Source organism: Photinus pyralis, unplaced genomic scaffold (assembly GCF_008802855.1).
Source record: "Photinus pyralis isolate 1611_PpyrPB1 unplaced genomic scaffold, Ppyr1.3 Ppyr1.4_LG7, whole genome shotgun sequence".
Taxonomy (NCBI): Eukaryota; Metazoa; Arthropoda; class Insecta; order Coleoptera; family Lampyridae; genus Photinus; species Photinus pyralis.
The window spans coordinates 11,680,831-11,701,473 of NW_022170738.1; the positions used below are offsets into that span (position 1 = coordinate 11,680,831).

Below are 20,643 nucleotides of genomic sequence, written 5' to 3' on the forward strand. Positions count from 1 at the left end.
AGGCTCAGAACATGGGGCAGGTGGATTATTAGTGCTATTAACCCCTTTCCTTGTCGAAAATAAAAATCTAGAATTGGATTTGACCGCTTTTTTTTTGTACAACTCAATGCTAACTAACTGCTCATTTGCAACGCAGAACTCGATTACAGCTATAAGTACAAGCAAGTTCACTGACACATTACGCATCTAAATTACAATTAATTTCGCGTAATTACCTTAGATCTAATTGTAATCAGTGCGACACAATTTAGCATTGTAAAATACGCACTTTCACGAACGTGTAATTTTGTTCAAATGTCCACTAATTAAACAGTAAAAATTTGGAAAATTTTCTCGTGAGAGATGAGCGGTATGGTAATTGCAATGAAATAATGTGAAAATAGAAAACAATTACTATAGATACAAATAGTTGCGGTAAGAGTAGTGGTAGTAAATAAACAGAAGAAGTTCATAAAAGTTGCTTCTGCCTGCTTTCTCTGGCAGAAGCGCTTTTGCCGCGGACGATGTAACGTTACCTTATTATTTAACAATGCGAAACGCGATGTTTTTAAATAAATAACTAACGAGTAAATTTAATCGTCTTCTCTTCTAAAATTGCCAGTGAGTATCTGTCGGATTTTTTAACAGAATAAGAGGGTGAGTTTTATTTTAGGAAATATAGGTGTAACTTGTGAGGGTTGGATTTTTTTGAAAAAATATATCTATCGAAATTATTAAAAATATTACAGATTGTATTTTTCAGAATCCCTTGACTTAATTTTTAAATAATACATGAATTTCTATAAACGCTGCTCACTAATAATTATTCATTTACACATGCACGTCCGAAACATTGGAGAAAACCATCCACTTCAAGAGAACATACAACATCTACAACTAATGACTAAATTTTTATTTGTAATTCTGATCCATGGACACAATAGGTGCCATTTTCTGCCGGTTTTTAGTAAACACAAAAAAGTCGCCGTCACCCTCACCGTGGTTATTGTGAAATTGCCTTTGGAGATTTTATTTTGTGACTTCTCCACCAAATCCATAAGTTTTACACTCTTTTAGGGTCTTAGAGAATATTTGTAAGCTTTTAAAGACGTTCATGTTGAGTTACGTCTGAAAAAGCTTTCAAAAATCCCCACAAAACTTTTAAATCTTTTATTTGTTACTCAGTTGTAAACGTTGATTAACAAGACAAAACGCAAACGGGTAAACGGCATGTTTAAACGCTACTGACTTGTAAAACTGACAGCTGACCTGTAAAAATTTTACAAGTTAGTAATCTAGTAATTTCATTGGCCAGAATTAATGCGAAGTCTCTGTTACATGGATCACATGATATTTTAGACATTTCTTCAAGATCAATTGAAGAACTAATTATTTACGTTTACTATTGTTTACAAATGAGTAACAAATAAAATATTGTACATTATACGCCAGGTAATAGTTTTTACTGGCTTTAGGAGATGACAGGCTCGCCTGACGGCTCGCCAGTCAACTTCTCCTATCGCCAGTAAAAACTCACTTACCTGGCTAATAATGTAAAATACTATTAACGATTGGATGCACGCATTTACTCTTTAAGAGCCGTTAGAACCGTTAGGAAAGTTTTAAATCTTTAAGAGTCTTTTAAGACTTTACCAGTTTTAGAAGCTTCCAAAGTTAGTTTTTTGGTTCTTAATTCGTTGCTTTTGACGTTTTTGGAGTCGCTAGAATTCTCCTTGCAAGAGTAATTAGACGGCACGTGTACAGTACATTTTAAGCGTTTTACGCCAAATAAGTGCCTTGCAGCAGTTTAAAAAATGTTTTGGTGCTGTAATAAGAGATCCCTATGAATTAAAGGAACATCGAATTTGCACTGCTGAAATGTAGGGGGGGGGGGGACAATTACTGCACTAGTTTCATCCCTTAGCGCGAGCGGTGCAACTTCGGATTCTATTACGTTCCTTGAATATGCAAAGGGAATTAAATTAGGGGAACGAAGTCAACTATGGCACCATGTCTATTGTCTAAGCTTCCACTCCTACTTACCATCGCTTAGAATCTTAGATATTAAGTGGCAACTACCCACATTCGAGACATCTAATCAAAAACTCGGTTTTAGTATTTCGAGGTTTTTAAGGAAATTCGCTCCTACTAAAGTAGCAATACTCGACTTCGGGGGTTGTAAATTGCACTGTACATGAAATATTTTTATTTGTTTGATGGATTATGCTTAAATGATTTACAAGCAACCCCGAAATTGCCGTTTATAAGTAAAAGTCCTTCCCGTTTTAGAATTTAAAAGTTTTTAAGGAAATTCGCTCCTACTAAAGATTCGATTTCGGGGGTTGTAAATTGCATTGTACATGAAATATTTTTATTTCTTTGATGGATTATGCTTAAATGATTTACAAGCAACCCCCTAATTGCCGTTTCTAAATAAAGGACCCTCCCGTTTTGAAATTTCGTAATTTTTAAGAAATTTCGCTCTTACCAAAGTAGCAATATTCGATTTTGGGGGTTGTAAATTCCATTGTACATGAAATATTTTTATTTCTTTGATGGATTATGCTTAAATGATTTACAAGCAACCCCGAAATTGCCGTTTATAAGTAAAAGTCCCTCCCGTTTCAAAATTTAGAAATTTTTAAGGAAATTCGCTCCTACTAAAGTAGCAATATTCGATTTCGGGGGTTGTATAAATAACAAGAATTTATTGTTATGACGATTGTTAATATAGCAACAGCACCCATCGATTTTAAAAATGGAAATGGAAAAGCCTTTGGAGATTTTATGACTCCTCCACCAAGTTCAAGAGTTTTTACACTCCTTTAAGCCTTAGGGTCTTTGAGAAAAACGTTCATGTTGTGTTACGTCTCAAAAAGCTATCAAAAATTCCCACAAAACTTTTAAATCTTTTAAACGATTGAATGCACACATTTACTCTTTAAGAGCCGTTAGGACCGTTAGGAATTTTTTGAATCTTTAAGAGTTTTTTAAGTGCCTTTAAGATTATAAGAAACTTTACCAGTCTTAGAAGCTTCCAAAGTTAGTTTTTTGGTTCTTACTTCGTTGCATTTGACGTTTTTGGAGTCACTAGAATTCTCCTTGCAAGAGTAGTTAGACTGCACGTGTACAGTACATTTTAAGCGTTTTTCGCCTAATTCTAATAAGTGCCATCAAGCAGTTTAAAAAATGTTTTGGTGCTGTAATAAGAGATCTCTATCAATAAAAAAACATCGAATATGAAGTACTAAAATGCAAAGGGAATTAAATTATGGGAACGAAATGAACTATGGCACCATGTCAAAGCTTCCACTCCTACTTACCATCGCTTAGATATTAAGTGGCAACTACCCACTGCTCATGAAAAACTACAATTGATACCACCCCTTGATACCACTCAGAAATTAAAAATGAAAGAACGTTTTCGAGGAACATTTTCCATGAACTGATCAGTACCTACTTCTCGAAAGGTCATACAACGGACTATGTACCAAGGAAAATAAGTTAAGGCATGAATAGTCTTATAAATAAGAAACTTAGCATTGCGCAGTGTGCACATCTAATTTTGACAATATGCGATATGCCTGTCTTTACTAGAAGCATCTGTGATGGTTAAAATCTCAAAAAAATATCTCTATATATAAGAAAGTTGTCATTAACATTTTTCTTGGTTCAGGTACCAGAGCTATAACTACTATAAGATACCGAAAAGTTAGAGATTTAGTCATATTCGTTTCTTGAGCATATTGGAAGACTTTTTGAAATATAATACAATATTGAAACTCCATTTTAGAAAATCTGCACTAGAATTTATTTTCTATTAAGTTTAAATTAATATTGGTGTATGCAATCGATGCTCTTTTCGAATAATCCTCCTATATATCTAAAGAGGGTCGTGGCTTGGGCAATTTGCTATGTTAAATTAATATATTCTTATTATTATTTTGGCACCTTTTAATCAAAATTTTTGAACGTGTGAGTTTCTGAAAAAACCATAATCATTAAAATGGTAAGGTAAGGGTTTTTGGTTCGACGCTGATAAAATTCCATTTTGTATTTGCAGTAGAAAATTTCACAAAAGGCTCTTGCATTTTTAGTTTTTGGAAATTGTTTCAACTCCAACAATGTTAGTATTTAAATAATGTAGAGGACCGATACTCCAATAAATTAGGTTTAAACGAAATGAACTTATATAAATACTAACGATTTATTAGCTCCGGCTAAAGAATAAAAACCTGTTATAATAATATTATAATTGTGGTTGCAAGTTTTTTCGTTAATGCAAGGTAAATGTATGAAAAAACGAAGCATTTCCCTTTTAACATTATGGGTTTGGATTAATTAGTAAAACTTTGGAAGTATTAAATTGATTTACACTGCTAACATTGAATACTACTAAGCAACTGTATAAAGTGAGAAAATTGTCCTGGCGACAGTAAAAATCACCAGCAATTCAGTATCCGAAAGAATTCCATTGCGTTTTCGAACTTTTCCCGACAATTTTGAGATATCCGTCGGCTATCCAATTAGTCCCACATTCCATTTGAATTAGGGCAATCTACGAAGTATCCATTTCACAGAGGAAATCGATTTACATCGGGTTAAGGAAAAATTCTTTTAAGAAAGATAGTCAATTTCTTATTGCATAAATTAAATGGTTCTGTCTGGACCTGGATCCTTAATAATCTAAATTATAAGAGAAAAAAATGCATTAATGTAAAATAGTAATTAGAATTTTGGGTGATTATTAAACATCATCAATTTGTTTAGATTGGTTTATGAAAACCTTCAGTAATTATGTGCAATGTGTTTATTTAACGACCTATTAACAGAAATGTAAATTCGTTTCAAGTAATTTCCATCGAAACTCCGTTGTTTTTATTCAATAAAATTGCCCATGTAAATGGGGCCGAATTTTTAATTTAAAATAGGAGTTTCTAATCAGAGCTGGGCAGTATTCGATTTTGTAAATACTTTTTAGTATTCAAATCCTTTAAAGTATTCAAATACTTTGTAATTAAATACTTTCACAAATATTTAGTATTCGAATACTTCGCAAAGTATTTGGATACTTCGTAAAGTATTCGAATACTTCGCATAGTATTTGAATTCTTAACCTTCCTTTTTTTACCAAAAATCAACTTTTTGGATCAGACTTCTCAATCAAATGTTATAGACTAGAAACTAATTTTGAAATAAAATTCAAAGGGCTGTAATTTTTGAACTAGTAGCCCAATCTTGGAACTGTTTGAAATTATGGATTCTACAGACCACATTCTATAAGAAAATTTTTTTTCCGGGTCGATCTGAGACAATTTTTTTTCGGGGCTCCGAATAAAGTTATGAAAGTATTCGAATACCTTTGAAAGTATTGGAAAACTTTTGAAAGTATTTGAATACATATTTTTTTAAGTATTTGAATACTTTTCAATGTATCTGTATCTAGTATTCGCTTGTGCTGGACGCAAAAGTATTTAGTATTCAAATACCTTTGATTTGTGTAAAGTATTTACTATTTAGTATTCAAATACTTTTTGAAAGTATTCTGCCCAGCTCTGTTTCTAATAGAGAAATTTAATTATCATAAAGGAGCAGATACGAGAAAAGTTTGACAAAAGGTTAGGGGTGAAAAATGAATCCAGATAAAATTAAAGAGAGCATTGTAAGTGACGTATTGTGGATTGAGATTTGGTTTATTTATTCATATTTATCAATCACGTTGGGATATTTATTGTCTATTAACCAGGAAATCAGAAATGAAAGCAATTTAAGTTTCAAGTAGTAACAATTGAAAGGGAAATTATTGCATATAGAGCTAGCCGTTGGTCAGTTAATCATTTTGCCAGTTTATTTAAAAAGTCAAAATTTTATTTCAAGAAGAGGCTTACATGCAAAAAACCTACTGCAGTATTTATGTAACCGTCGGTAGTTGGTTTTAAATCAAAGGCAATTACTAAATCCCCCCGATAACGCAATGAGACTTGCATTTTGTTTTTGTCCAAGAATCATCATTAGGTAAAGCCGGAAGAAATCAATCTACGCTTCAGGAATTTTTTATCGAACTACTTACATCACTTTAAAATTCACGTTAAGTAAATGAACGTAACGGCGTAACCTTTTATTTAATATTCCTCGCAGCGAACGTTCTTCCTCTTTTAGTTCTACTCTTTTCTAACTGTTAACCGCCGGTCCGCTAGCAACGTGCCGATGAAAGTTAAAACGATGACATTCATTTTACGATAGGTTTTAAAAAATAGTGATCATGATGGTTTAGAAAGTGACACCCACTCTCTTTTTCGATCTCCGCACGCATGTAGCAATAAACTGGTACTGTCACGCTGGCGATTAGGATCGGCGGCTAATGATGATTAATTTGTACAGTTTAGCTTTGACATGCACTGAGAACTATTCAAATTGAAAGTAAATGTAAATGAATTACCACTTCGATTACGACACTGAGGAATTTTAGACACATCGACCCAATACAACACGCCGTTAGAGATTTTCCCTTGGGTAAAATTTCGTTTTATTTTATGTTAGAGTTGTATTCCTAAAAGGGAAAAACGAATTGATTCGGCTCAAAAAAGGTCCAATATGTAGTACAATATATAATTCTCGTTGATGGGTTACAATGAAATTATATTTGGTTATTTTGTTTAAATTCCAAATATAAATTGGATTTGATTGTAATTAATGCCTTTCTGCCAAGTGGGGACTTTAAAAATAATACGGAGTATTCGTGAGTAAGCTTTTAAAAAAAATGGCCCGTGGAATGAGGTCACCACCAAGTTAAGGGCGATTTCAGAGTTTGTGGCAACTGAGGGTAGATACCATAGGGATTGCTGCAATTATTTCAGGCGTGTTGGGTCTTCTCTCCCAGGCTCATCTGGTGCACAGGTCAGAAAAGGCGATGCAGTAAAAAGTGCAGGTTACAATAAATTATGAACAGCTTGAAAAGGATTGTGATTACTCTTGCACATCAGCTAATATTAAAAATGAAGCAGTTCGGGGATTTGTGTTCACTGAAATAGAGAGACGAAGTTCTGTGGTTTGTTCTACGAGGGTTGCCTATAAGATTTTAAGTGACTAGTAGCAGAAATGCAGATACTCAAAGTGGCTGACAGTAGCTCGTCTGGCAAACATGATAAACAATCTGTAAATCTGGGTAGCAGTATGCGTAAAGCGCAAAAAAGGCATAAGAATGGAAAAAAAGTAGCTAATTTTAAGTTTGCTCCGGGTCAATTCCAGGTGTACTGGAATGATCAAACTGGAACTATTTAACTCAACGTATTAAGAACAATAGAAAGTCGTTCAGTATTTCAAAATGGCGTCCTGCCATCGCTCTGAACCCATTCTAGCTTTTCCCTACAAAAATTCCAGTGTTTTCAGGTTTTTTTGATACTGGAATGGCACTGGAGAATAAACCTGAAATCTCTTGTATGTAAAAAATGTGACCAAATGAAAAAAAACGCGTTATTTATAACGATTTACTTGAAATTCCAGTTTTTCCAGGATATCCCACTAAGAAGGTCGTGGGACTTTGTTGAGCTTCATTCTGGAATATGTCCGAACATATTGCAAAAGGTCCCGCTTAGTAATTATAACTGACCGGGTCAAAACCTAATTTTACTGCCACCTAAAAATAGCATCTCTTTCCCTTTTGAAATTTCAAAAATTTTTAAAAAGTTCAGTTTTACCTAAACAGCAATAAGTATATAATGGCGGGGGTGGTAAATTTTGCTGCATATCAACATGTTTATTTATTTGATAGATCGTGTTTGTGTGATCTGCAGGCTACCCTATAAGTGATAAAGCTCCCCGTTTTAAAATAAGGTACTTATACCTTTTTTGTAAGAAAGCTAGGTAGGTACATGATAATCCCTTATATGCCAGTATTCTAACTTTCGAGATGCATAAATATACATATCTGTTTCTTACATTAATTACATTTACATTGTCCGCAAGCTACTCTATAAGTACATGCAAAAGTGCCACCCCGATTTAAGAGTACCCATTCTTTTGCATAAAACTCGCCCTTATACCTACTGGGTGTAGAAACGGTTTACGCAGGGATTTCAATGCTAATTTCTTTATATCGAAATATTTTCTCCCCTAATTAATTTAGAGTAAAGTTGTAAATAGGTTTCTTGTAGCTTGAAAAATTCTGCGTCTGCTGATGTCCTCATTTAATATTTTTCAATTCGGGAAGCCGGAAAAAAATACATAAACTAGAAGTTAGTATTTGCTTTAAAAACCGAATTTTTGTTTCAATAATTTAACCAGTGATTTGTACTAAAATCACTCGTGCCGTAAAATTACTTTGCTCTAAATTATTTGGGGGAGAAAATATTTCGATAATAAGAAATTAGCATTGAAATCCCTATAGAGCGGGAACCGTTTCTACACCCTGTATGACCATCGTCCATTGCCAGGGTTGTAATTTTAGTAGTTCAATAGATATTTTTGTTTCTTTTATTAATTAAGTTTTCAGGATCCACGAGCTACCCCAAAGCGCAAACTAAACGCGTCACCCCTTATCATTTTAGAATTACGTCCTTGTATGACAGTCATCTATTGCCACAGTTGTAACCTTTATGATGCAGTAAATAGTTTTATTTCTTTAATTTTCTTTAATATGTTTAATTTTCGTTAATTTGCTTTAGTTTTCTTAAATTTTCTTTATATTTCTTTAGTTTTCTTTAATTTTCTTTATTTTTTGTTAATTTTCTTTAATTAACATATAGGACCCATACGCTACGCTACGCTGCATACAAAGTTGCCTCACCCCCGAGGGGCAAACCACTGTGGAATTCTGATGTACAACCTCTTGGAATTCATGGAATTCTTACGGAATTCATGGAACTCTTTTGGAATTCATGGAGTTATTTTGGAATTGTAAATCTTTTTACAGGTCATTGTTTAGGTTGTCACTTACTTTTTATTGATTTTTATATAATACCTGGAATTCATATACTATTACTGAACAAATCCGCTCTTATTAAAGAAGAAAACGAAGAAACTTTCCAATTTTCATTTCTAATTTCTTAAAAAACTAGCCAATTTTGATGAAATGTTTGAGGTATTTTTTATGTCAATTCGCGTTATGGTATCTGAGAAGCTACTCTGACCGACTGGGAAACGTGCCCCAGGAGGTGCGCGCGCGGCTCCGGGGGGGGGGGATATTAGTTGCAACTTCCGCGAGTTGCAAAAAAAGCTTAATCTAATTCAATGAAAATGCATTGCGCGCTACTTGTCACAACTTGTCCACTCTGGAATCCTGGAAATGAAAATATTTAACATCAACATATTAAGAACGGTCTGAATGGAGCACCTCCACTGGGTTCCTCTTGGCTTCATCGTGAGTCACCAGTCCACGGCTACTGAGCCCCCTCGCCACGACAAGGCGAGAACCCGTTCGAGGGGGAACGATTTTAGGCCCGCTCCAGAAATGTTCTTGAATTCCATTTTTTCGAGGACATCTTTGCTAGATCGTGGACTGTTTTAGCGTAATCCTGGAAGGTGTGTGAACATATTCCAAAAGGTCCCGCTTAGTAATGTCTGGGTTTGGTGGAAAATTGATTTAATTTTATTGCAAGATAAGAGCGAGCTTTCCTGCAGGAATTAATTAAAAAACAAAAATTTAACAAAAGAACGGTGGTTTTTCGTTCGTGAGGATGAAATAGACAAAAAAACGTTGACTTTAGAAAGGTCTAGCCCAAGGTTTGCTTTGCAAGTAGTCGAGGCTCTTATTGCATAAAATTCCTAGTTTTACCGGTTCCTCGGGGTGTGTGAAGATGAAAAAAGGGGAAGAGGAAGATTAAAAGAACCTGTTATTTGAATTGATTTTCTTATTTACATCTCTTTCTTCTGCATTCTTTATCTGACACGATGATATGATAGAACAGTTTTACTTGCCAAAACTCGAAATTACTTTGCAGTCCCTATACCCATTGCAGGTTATTTTACTTCATTGACCAAAGGGACTTCAATGTTTCCACGAATGCATTGAAGGGGCTTAGCCTTGAAAGAATTCAGTGACATGCATAACTATAAATCTAGATTAGTATATTAAATTCATTCATAAACATTTTTTGAATACTTTGTAAGAAACACACTAAATATGAGGGTACCTACATCATCAAAAAATGTACTTATCGGTATTTTCTAATTTTAGACTATGCCCGGAAACACCTTCTACTGGAATTCGCCCGATTTCGAAAGCGACGAGTCACTCCCAAGCAACTTCCCAAAAACATCATACGTCGACCCTTGGGATTTGGAAAACTACGCGTACATTCGCGAGCATTTGGACTCGCTCGAGGTGAACTCCGACACGAGCAGCTTTGGAGAACCAGTCGAAGCCAGTTCATTTTATTACGCGCCCTTAAAGCAAGATGCCGCGAAAAATTTCGATTCTCTCATCGACTCGGAATACGGCACGGCGAAGTACGCCGAAATTGAGGAGATCTACGACACGGATGCCGACAAAAGAGTGTACGGAATCCCGAGCATGGGATTAAACTACGGTAAGGCGTTCACTTTCTTTAGGATTTTGAAAGTAATCGTCTCTTACGCCAGCAGTAAAAGTGAAATGCAACTTTTCGCACTTATTTTCCACGAAATTGGGTTAAATGCAAATCTAAGACGATTATTAAGAGTTTTTCCCAAGCGCTTTCACAAACTTCGCATCTCAGACAACAGGTTTTTTTTTTTTAATAAAACGACGAGCCATATATTTTTATAAAACTAGTTTTCGGAATTTTAAATGCAAGATGGTTCATTAATTTTTGGATGTCATTACCGGCTCGTGACAATCGAATTCTTGAACGTGCGAATATTTTGGGACCAGTTTCCAAACAGTTTCTCTTTGTTTCAATATATGGCTAGTACAAGAGTTGCGAAACTGACCACAAAGTTGCATGGGGAATATTAAATGTGCGTGTGATTAAACCTGATGCGGTTGAGATCTAGTTAGTCCTCCGTATTGCATGATTTACAGTAACGTTAATTAGAGAAGAATTTGACCTCTTTTTCCTTTTTTTGTGTTAAGATGAAGAATTTTCTAATGCTGCAAGATGCGGTCTTGTTACACAGTGTACATATTAATTAATCACTCATACATTTTTGAACGTGATTATAATGTCCAATTATTTTTTTTTTGTTCGTTTTGCATCACCGACTTCCTTTTGCTATTTCTTCAATTACATACCTTATGTCATGTTACCAACCAACTCAAGGTTTTTCTCTAAATTTGGTGCCGAAATAATTAGACGTAATGAATGCCTAAACAACACCCACACAAGAAGATCTAAGACTGAAGATACGCGACACGTCTGTTTGTTCGTACCAAAGCTACCACGAATTGTTTGATGAAATACTCGATACACATATGGTGCGATTTGGTCAATGCAAGAAAAATTAGCTGAAATGTTGCTACACAAAACTATTCATTTAGAGCAATCGAGAATCCCATTAAAATTAAACAAAACTAGATCATATTGTTATGGGACAGTATATTTTGTAGATGAATTATAATTGAAATAATTCGATTGGATCGCTATATTAAGGTGGCCTTTACAAAAAGTGCAAAAGTTCCTCAATAACTTTGTTTCGAGGTAAAAAAATTAACTTCTGTTAACGATCGATGGTTACTAAAGGTTTAAGCTTGTGAATGAAGTTAAATTTGATAACAAATTTTTATCAGTATGTGATAAAAATGAAAGATATATATTTTATATGGGAGTTTTTTAAGAACTTCTTTCTTAAATAACGGCGAAAGTAGAGGAATTAGCTAAATAATTTTTGTTTTATGCAAATGTAGGAACACTACATATTTGAATGAATGTTATTTCAACCAAAACTGTATACCCAGAAGGAAGTTATTGTGGAAACAAATTTCCACTTTTTCAATGTAAACGCCTCCTTAAGATCGTTTAAGATCTCATGCATCTGGTACCATTACCACTATCATGACTATTTATTAAAAAACCTTAATTACTAGGTATAATGCAATCTCATTAACATATACGAAAAAAAAATAGTTAACGGACATAGAAGCACGGAAAACATACCATAAAAATGAATGTTTATTAACTAAAGGAAGCTGAACTAGGCAAATACAGACGTGGAGATGGATATAAAAAGCGGGTTCTTTAAATAATACCTAAATTTGAATTAATTTTTGATGAACTGGGAAAAATACGTTTTTTGGTCCATCTCGTGTATTTTATTTCCAAGGTATTGGAATGTATACAGATGTGTTCACATAAATGCACAAAAAAGTGCATGATTTGCATCACTCTATTTCTAGTGATTTTCACGATGAACCCAACCATTTAGAACTGTGCTCTATGGTCATAATTTTAGATTTTTTTCGGATTATAATCTTCATTTTTTAGTAATTTTGGATACATATTTGCCTATGTCTAAGTTTATTTTTTAGCATTGTAATGCATTAGCAGTCTTCTAACTCTCAGCTAAATACAGCATGTTGAAGACAATGCTAAAAACTAAAATAATAATTTTTGTATACTGCTTGGTTATCCACGGATTTTGGCACATGATTCTTTGTTAAAATTTGTCTCCTGTAGACAGTAGTAGTTTGACTTACTAATAAGTAGCTCGAGAAACTGTTTTTGGCATAAATCCCGTTGATATTTCATTGTAGTACATTCCGGTGAATAATCTTACCTTAAAGGTACCTACTGGAACAATTGTGACAAAATGTTCAAATTTTTAGGTTTTAGGTCGACTTTAGGTCAGATATGGACTCTTTCTAACTCCCTGTGGTCATTTTAGGATGTAGAATATTGAGAAGGGTTGTCGCTCAGAGCGTTTCCTTCTAGTCTGTTGATGATGCGAATCACAGAAAAGTTAGACATTTTAAAACGGAGAGGGGTGACACTTTTGTATGCATTTATAGGGTATAGTATGTGGCTCCTGAAAATGTAATAAATTGATAGTTATTTATTATACAAGACGATCAAGGGATATTTTAACCATTGAGTGCAAAATATTATAATTTGTGCTATGTTTATTTATTGAATTATCATATAAATAAAGCTTCTGACAATTCTGAATTTATATAAAATACCCACGCCGCTTGAACTTAGAGATCTCCGCCCTATATCAATTCTTCCGGTCCTCTCAAAAGTCCTAGAGAAAGCTATCAATACTCAGCTCAACAACTTTTTGAATTTGAACCGCTTAATACCCTGTAATCAATCAGGTTTCCGTGCCGGGTACAGTTGCGCAACTGGTCTCCTTAAAATAACAGATGATATCCTCTCAGCAATTGATAATAGACAGGCTGTTTTATTGATACTACTAGACTACTCGAAAGCCTTCGATACAATACACCATAAAACCTTATTAAAAATTATACACAGTTATGGGATATCAAGTAAGGCCACCACTTTTTTCAAAAACTTTCTGCAGAATAGGCAGCAAGGAGTTGTTTACAACAATCAAAAATCACGCTATCTGAAAATTAAATCGGGAGTTCCGCAAGGATCCATTCTAAGCCCGACTCTTTTCTCAATTTATGTTTCCAATTTCCAAAACAGATTAAAATATGTAAATTCACATTTATACGCGGATGATACGCAATTATACTTACCCTTTAGTCCTACAGACGTAGTGGGAGCGTGCAATAAAATCAACCGGGATTTGGACTTACTACTAAAACTCTCTACAGCCCACTCACTGAAGCTAAATCCGGAAAAATCAAAAGCAATTCTTTTCAGCAGTGGTCACGTTTACGACAGCTTAATTAGTAATGTCAATATCTCTTTAGGAAACACAAAAATTAGCTGCAGTACCGAGGAAAAAAACTTGGGGCTGACACTAGACTATGTTACGATTTAAATCTCATATAAGTAAATGGATCAGATTAGGTTTCGGTAAATTAAAACTACTCTACCAAAATAGAGATGTATTAGACACGAAAGTCAAAAGGATGCTATGTGATAGCTTAGTGCTCTCACATCTGAATTATTGCGATGTAGTCTACGGTCCATGTCTTGACAGTGTGGAGGTAAAAAGGGTGCAAAGGCTGCAGAACGCCTGTTTGAGATTTATATACTGTGTACCACGTTCAATACATCACATCTCGGAGAAGCTAGGCGAAGCAAAATGGCTTAATATGAGAAATAGGAGAGAAGTTCACGCTCTGATTTGTTACTATAAGGTTTTAACCACCAAGACCCCTTCATATCTATGGGAAAAAATAAGCTTCAGGTCGGATGTGCATCACTTAAACCTACGGCACAGGGGCACAATTTCCGTGCCAGCACACCGCACTACGATGTACAAGCGATCCATAACATAGCGACCCTGTGGAATCATCTACCAACGAATCTAAAATCATTCACTACTCAGAAATTCCGTAAAGCTATAATTTCCAGGTATTTAGAGAGACAATAAGCTCATGAATAACAATTCACAGCAGTAGCAGTTTACTACCTATCGGTATGCTTAATTTTAAGAACATTATGATCATGTAATTACGCCGGATTTGTTTCTCAACAGAGGTTAAGTGGAAGAGCAGCGCATTCTGTGAGCTAAACTTCGCCTCTGAAACTTTTCCATTTATTATATTTATCACTGACTCAATAAAGGCATTTATTATTATTATTATTATTATTTAACTTAAAGATGTCGAAAATAACAAGCTTAGGTTCTGCCGCCGCGATCGTTTCCATAGAAACAGAATTGTCTGAACGTCATTTTATATCGTGCATTTGCAATAAGAATGACAGATGTCATTAGAATGTACAGTGATTTGTTTCACTCTATCTACCCTTACGGTTAAAGTGATCACTTTATCTACCCTTACGGTTAAAGAACGGCTTAGCCTACTCATTCAAACCTATTAAAATGCCAATTTAACATATGCTATAAAATAAACAAATTTAATGCACTACAAAAGTTACAACCCTCGCAGTAGGTGGGTGTCATAGAAGAATTAAGTTTTCACAGAGAAAGTTGGAAATTTTAATACGGGCGGGGGTGACACTTTCGTACGCACACTTATAGGGTACCTTATGGCTCCTGTAAATGCAATAAATTAAAGAGACCAAAATATTTGATGCACTACAAAAGTTACAATTCTCGCAACAGGTGGTTGTCATTGGAGAATTAAGTTTTCTCACAAAAAATTGGAAGTTTTAATACGGAGAGAGGTGACACTTTTGTATGCTCTTCTAGGGTAGTTTGTGGCTCCTGCAAATGTAAACAAATTAAGGAGACAAACATTTTTAATGCACCACAACAGTTACAACCCTCGCGATAGGTGGTTGTCATACAAGAACGAAATTCTCTCACAGAAAAGTTAGAAATTTTAATACGGAGAGGGGTGACACTTTCATAAATGCACTTATAAGGTAATTCGTGGCTCCTTCAAATGTAAGAAATTAAAGACACAACAATATTTTTTGCATAGTTATCAAATTACCGGACTTTTTCAGGGGCGGCGACTTATGGGGGTGATAACGGGGCCAATTCCCCTATGCAAAGTGATCTTAATGCTGCATTGCCCCCATGCAAATTATAGATCAGGCAAAAATCTGAAATTAGAAGAAGCTAATAATTACCCCGTTTCCGTAAAGTACCGAGAAAACTGGATGAAGGTACCAATTCCCATCATTACGCTACCCCGAAGGATTTTGATAGAAAAATCTATATTGAGATATTTTCGATTCGGTGGTTATGGGCTTGGTAACGGGATTTAACACAGGCATTTGCCGTAGGAGGGAAAATTCGGGAATTCCTTGAAATCTACGGAGATGACTTTGACTCTTGGATTTATTTTTAATGCTTTCGTCTTTTTTTTGTAGATAAGTAGATAATTAGTCATACCTTCGTAAATAAATGATTAACTTCAGCAAATACTTTTTTCGGTGTATCTACCATTACTTACAAACTCAAACAAATCCTAATTTGTGATCTCTATTCTTCAAGAACATTGGCCCTTGCCCCCGTGCAAAAAATTTAAAACTGCCGCCCCTGCTTTTTTTTATCAAAAAATCGTGCAGAAAGTGGTACTATTTTCACGATTTTTACTATGCGTTATGCGCAATGAAAAAAGTATCACTTTCAAAACTAGTTGTACAAATAACTATTAATACACCACAACAATTACACATTTCCAACTTTTCTGTGAGAAAACTTAGTTCTTCAATGACCTATTGCGAAGGTTGTAATTTTTGTGGTGTAGATATATTATTTTGATAATATACATATATACACCACAACAATTACAACCCTGGCAATAGGTCATTGAAGAACTAAGTTTTCTCACAGAAAAGTTGGAAATTTTAATACGGAGAGGGATGACACTTTCATATGCGGTTATAGGATAGTTTGCGGCTCCTGTAAATGTAGTAAATTAAAGAGACAACAATATTGAATTCGCCACAAAAGTTACAAATTAAGTTTTCCCAGAGAAAAGTTGGAAATTTCAATACGAAGGGTGACACTTTCATGTGCACTTATAGGGCAGTTTGTGGCTCTTATAAATGTAATAAATTAAACAAACAAAAAATGTTTAATACACCACATATGTTACAACCCTCGCAATGGGTCTTGCTCGTATAAGAACTACGTTTTCTTACAGAAAAGGCAGTTGTAATACGGAGAGGGAATGATAATTTATATGCCCCTTATAAGCTTATAAAATGAGCTAGAAGGACTGCCAAAATGAATTGAATAATTGTAGTTTTTCTAGACAAATCGTTATTTATTTCAGTATGGATACAATTACTAAAATTGGCATAGGAGAATCAACACCCATAACTTTAAAAAAATTATTGTAAATGCGGATCATCAGTTAGTAAGTAACTCCATTCATTCGTCACTCTGTGCTTAATTCACCGGGCTCTTCCTTTTATATTGTAACGGGCGCCTGCAATTGTTTCTGTTGCAATAAAGGGTTGAAATTTCCCTTCGTTTAAGAAAGTTTTGAAATTCGGAACAAAAACTGTACAAAATAAAATGAATTATTCTTTCTTTTCGGACAGCCAATTCTTTTTTGGTGGTTTTCCTTACTGCAGAGTTTTCCAACAATAAATGAACTTTTGAAGCGATTTAGCCATGAATCCGACATAATAATGCATAATGATGAACTCGTTCGGTCAGCACATTTACTTCCGTATTCGAGGATGTATTTATGTATTTTTGCAATTCTACACTTAAAAAGTTATTAAGTTACTCGTACAGTTTAATGGAAATTCTGTGTATATTAAAACACAACTGGTTAGTAACTCGACTTAACATTTTACACGCTAACTTTTCCCGAATTGCCCTTGTTGTTCGGGAACAAGATAACTAATTCAAATATTTCACTCTCGCCGATTGCCGAGATACTTCATCTATCTAATTGATTAAAACTGAATAATCTTTAATTATTGGATAAACTTTTATGCCCACAAATGGCGAATTATCTTCAAAATGGCGATGTCTAAATTTTCTATTGATTAATGTCTTTTTTACCACCAATCCCGAACGGTTGTAAACTGAACCCTAACTCAGACTCCAGGGTGCGACTGACGATTAGAGGCACTTTAAGAAACAAAGACACTGTTGTCGAGCAGATCATCATTTAGCCTTGACTGTTTGTTAAAATTGCATTTTTTATTAATTTTGTCAGTTGAAATATTTAACGTCAAATATTGAGCTTTTTTTGAATATTGGTGTTTATAAGTGTTTTTTAGAGTACAAGTTGTATTCTGAATTTGACATGTTGTAGAGAATAAATCTTCCCTTACTTTGACATGGTGAATATTAGTTTGGGGATTAAATTATAAACAGTGCCACCTGAACCAACCAATAATCAAAACGACGACTGGTCGCGACTACGACCAACAACAGACACATTGATAAATAACGAGCAAAAATTAAATACCCATGATAGCAGAGTCGACCATTGTGTTTTTCCACCTGTTTCCCAAAACCAATAACTAAACAACGAATTCAATTTTACTTATTTCTGCGTGAAATTCAAAAATTGAAATCCAAACCTAATTGCTCTCGTTACAAGCCTATAAATAGTGTTAATTTTCTTCGTTTGTTTGTAGGGTTGCAGGTTCTTTAGAGTTGAATATTATGAGGGATACAGGGTGCTTCAATAGGTTTTGCGTAGTTTTTTATGATTTTTTTTGCTTTTGATCTCTTACACGTTCTCTTTTTATATGTTCGGCTTTGTAATATGTGCTAATAAGATTCGAATTAATTAAAACACTTTATTATCCACTCAAGACCCCATTGGGTGGATAGTTTATTGCCGTATTAATTTTTATTGGTCCCATTAAATTCGTCATCAATTTTTACGTTTTTTTAAAAGAAAGTAACCGCACTTTCTCAAAAATAGTAGTTTAACGTTCGGAATAATTTAGATCCATTCACTTTCAACAACTATTTGATTAGAATGAATCTTGGTACAATAAAAGATAGTCAACGCGCAAAGAAGTCTTTCGACCGCAACTTTTTTGTGGTGTCGCCAAACCTCTGTTGATCTACAAACAGGATCCGTGAAGATACCTTGACATTTTTTCTGATTTTTATTTCCTATTTTTAAAGACGAGCTTGCATAAGTTACGCTCCATAGAAACCAGTATTATACAACAGTCCCGTGCGGCTATTTTTTCGAAATTAAGCGCATAATTAGAATGAGCCATTCACAATTATATACCCGCAGCATTTAATTTTCAACGTAACTTCTACAATACAAATTTACAATAATTGTCATTGTTCGCTTCCTGCAATTTGTCTTATGGAAATCACGCAGAACGCAACCTTCAGCCAAGTGTAAAAATATAATTCATAAGGAAATATGTATCTATAATGAATAATTCAAAACGATGATAACTTAAAAATCCGATTGCATCACGTATTTCGGCATAGTCACCTACATTTTTTACGGCCGTAACCGGCAGCTACTAATTGCAGCAAAAAAAGTAAAAGTTAAAGCGTTCCTAAATTAATGACATAAACTTGCAACGTTGACTTCAACATCCTAACTAATTTATTTCGAACTCAGTTATGCATTACAGAAATTACCATTTTTTTTTTAGTTTAGAAAGCATGTCAGTGATAACACAATTTATAGCAAAAAAGGAATGGCCAATGGGGAAATCTTCCGTTCAGATATTAATGAAGAAGATAATGTGCAAAGTAGCTACTTTCATTATTATTTTTGTTGTCTTTTATTGATTATATTGTAAAATTCACAATCAATAGTATTACATGTACATATAGAAAGAGCTCGCAATGAAAATACATACTAATTAGGTAAAATGCAACATTTGTGCCTAATTTTAGGCAATTTTACAATGTTCGAAACAGTCAACGATATTTTTCTAGTTCCAAATAACATGGTACATGGCAAAGTTAAAGCGGAAACTAGCTTGTAAATCGTTAGAGGACAGTAGGTATAGGTTTGATTACAAAACTTCAATTTTGAGCGGCCTTAAACACTAACATTAATTCTTACTTCACCACTGCACTTAAAGATTACAAAGAGAGTTATCAAAAATCCTTCGATTGCGTCCGCTTTTACACAAATTTTTTTAACGTGTTTTACAGCTTTATTGACTACTATGAGTATCCGCACCTCAATAAAGCCATTACTTTTTACGTATCGTACCAAATAATAAATCTTCCTATTTCAGAAGACAGATTTTTCGGAACGAAAAGCAAAAGAAGCTCGTCGACCACTGCCCACGACCACTTAAACCAACCGAAAATTCCCGTACGAAGAAGAATGAGTTACAGCTTCGGAGACCACGGGTATACCACATATTTATACACCGTACTTAAATCTAAAGATGATAATTTTAGTCGCAGCAGAGATAACGCACCTCAATTAGTCTACCATTCGACGGATGATAAACAAAAATTGAAGAAATCGCCAATGTCCGAAGAACGCTTCCATCCGAACAATTTTGGCCTAAGCACTTACGGTCACTTGAAGATCGACTACTCGTTCAGTTGGGATAATCTGAACAGATACATTTCTAACTAGTCATATTCTTCTTTTTTTTTTTAATTGTACTGTATTTGGTATTTCTGCTACAATGTAGTGGTGATAAGGATCTACATTATTTATTAGTATCTAATCTAATAAATGTATTAATAAGTAAAGAATTGGATTGTCAATTTTCAACTGGTGAGGGTGAGCATTACGTCAAAAGGGCACGACTACTACCTCAATATATGCAGTCCTTTTCTTTGGAAATTGGGCCTTTTCAAAATTAATACAATAGTGGAACTCATTTCAGAAGAATTTCCAACCAAAAACTATGGAATTACGAGCTCTTTAATGGTTTGAGGGTTTAATCCTTTTCGGCAACTTACGAGCTACGAGGACAAAATGCACCAACGAACATAAAAGTCGCGCCATTGGAAATTATGGGGTCATGTAGCAATTGTATCACTTTTTCGACATGGTTATTGCATTATAATTTTTACATATGTATTTCGACATATTTGTGCTAACCAAAACAAAGGTGTTTTTGTTATGAAAGTAATCCTGAAAAAGGAATGTACTGATGAAATATAGCAGGAAATATTTCTGATATGGGAGTACCTACCTATTAGGTAAGATACAACAGACTGCCACCAACATTTTTCAAATTGTTGAGCAATTGTACCTATTTGTAATGTTTC

At 34.4% G+C, this 20,643-nt stretch overlaps 1 protein-coding gene across 2 annotated transcripts; it reads left to right on the forward strand.

The window, feature by feature from the left end:
- The first annotated feature begins 467 nt into the window (after positions 1–467).
- Positions 468–20,118, forward strand: LOC116175399. Of its 2 annotated transcripts, none has more exons than XM_031493502.1 (4): positions 468–600; positions 10,154–10,505; positions 19,647–19,764; positions 19,816–20,118. In XM_031493502.1, the coding sequence occupies exons 2-4, from the start codon at positions 10,157–10,159 to the stop codon at positions 19,997–19,999; spliced, it is 651 nt and encodes a 216-aa protein (XP_031349362.1). In that variant the 5' UTR covers positions 468–600; positions 10,154–10,156; the 3' UTR covers positions 20,000–20,118. The 2 variants fall into 2 exon arrangements, with proteins under 2 accessions (XP_031349362.1, XP_031349361.1); XM_031493501.1 differs by having other exon boundaries at positions 473–636.
- The last annotated feature ends 525 nt before the right edge of the window (positions 20,119–20,643 follow it).

Excerpts from the sequence above, each read along its gene's own strand:
- LOC116175399 (XM_031493502.1), top strand. The coding sequence starts at position 10,157 with ATGCCCGGAAACACCTTCTACTGGAATTCGCCCGATTTCGAAAGCGAC. Across the intron at positions 10,506-19,646 it reads GAGCATGGGATTAAACTACG|AAGACAGATTTTTCGGAACG; the intron begins GTAAGGCGTTCA and ends TTCCTATTTCAG. Across the intron at positions 19,765-19,815 it reads TACAGCTTCGGAGACCACGG|TCGCAGCAGAGATAACGCAC; the intron begins GTATACCACATA and ends TGATAATTTTAG.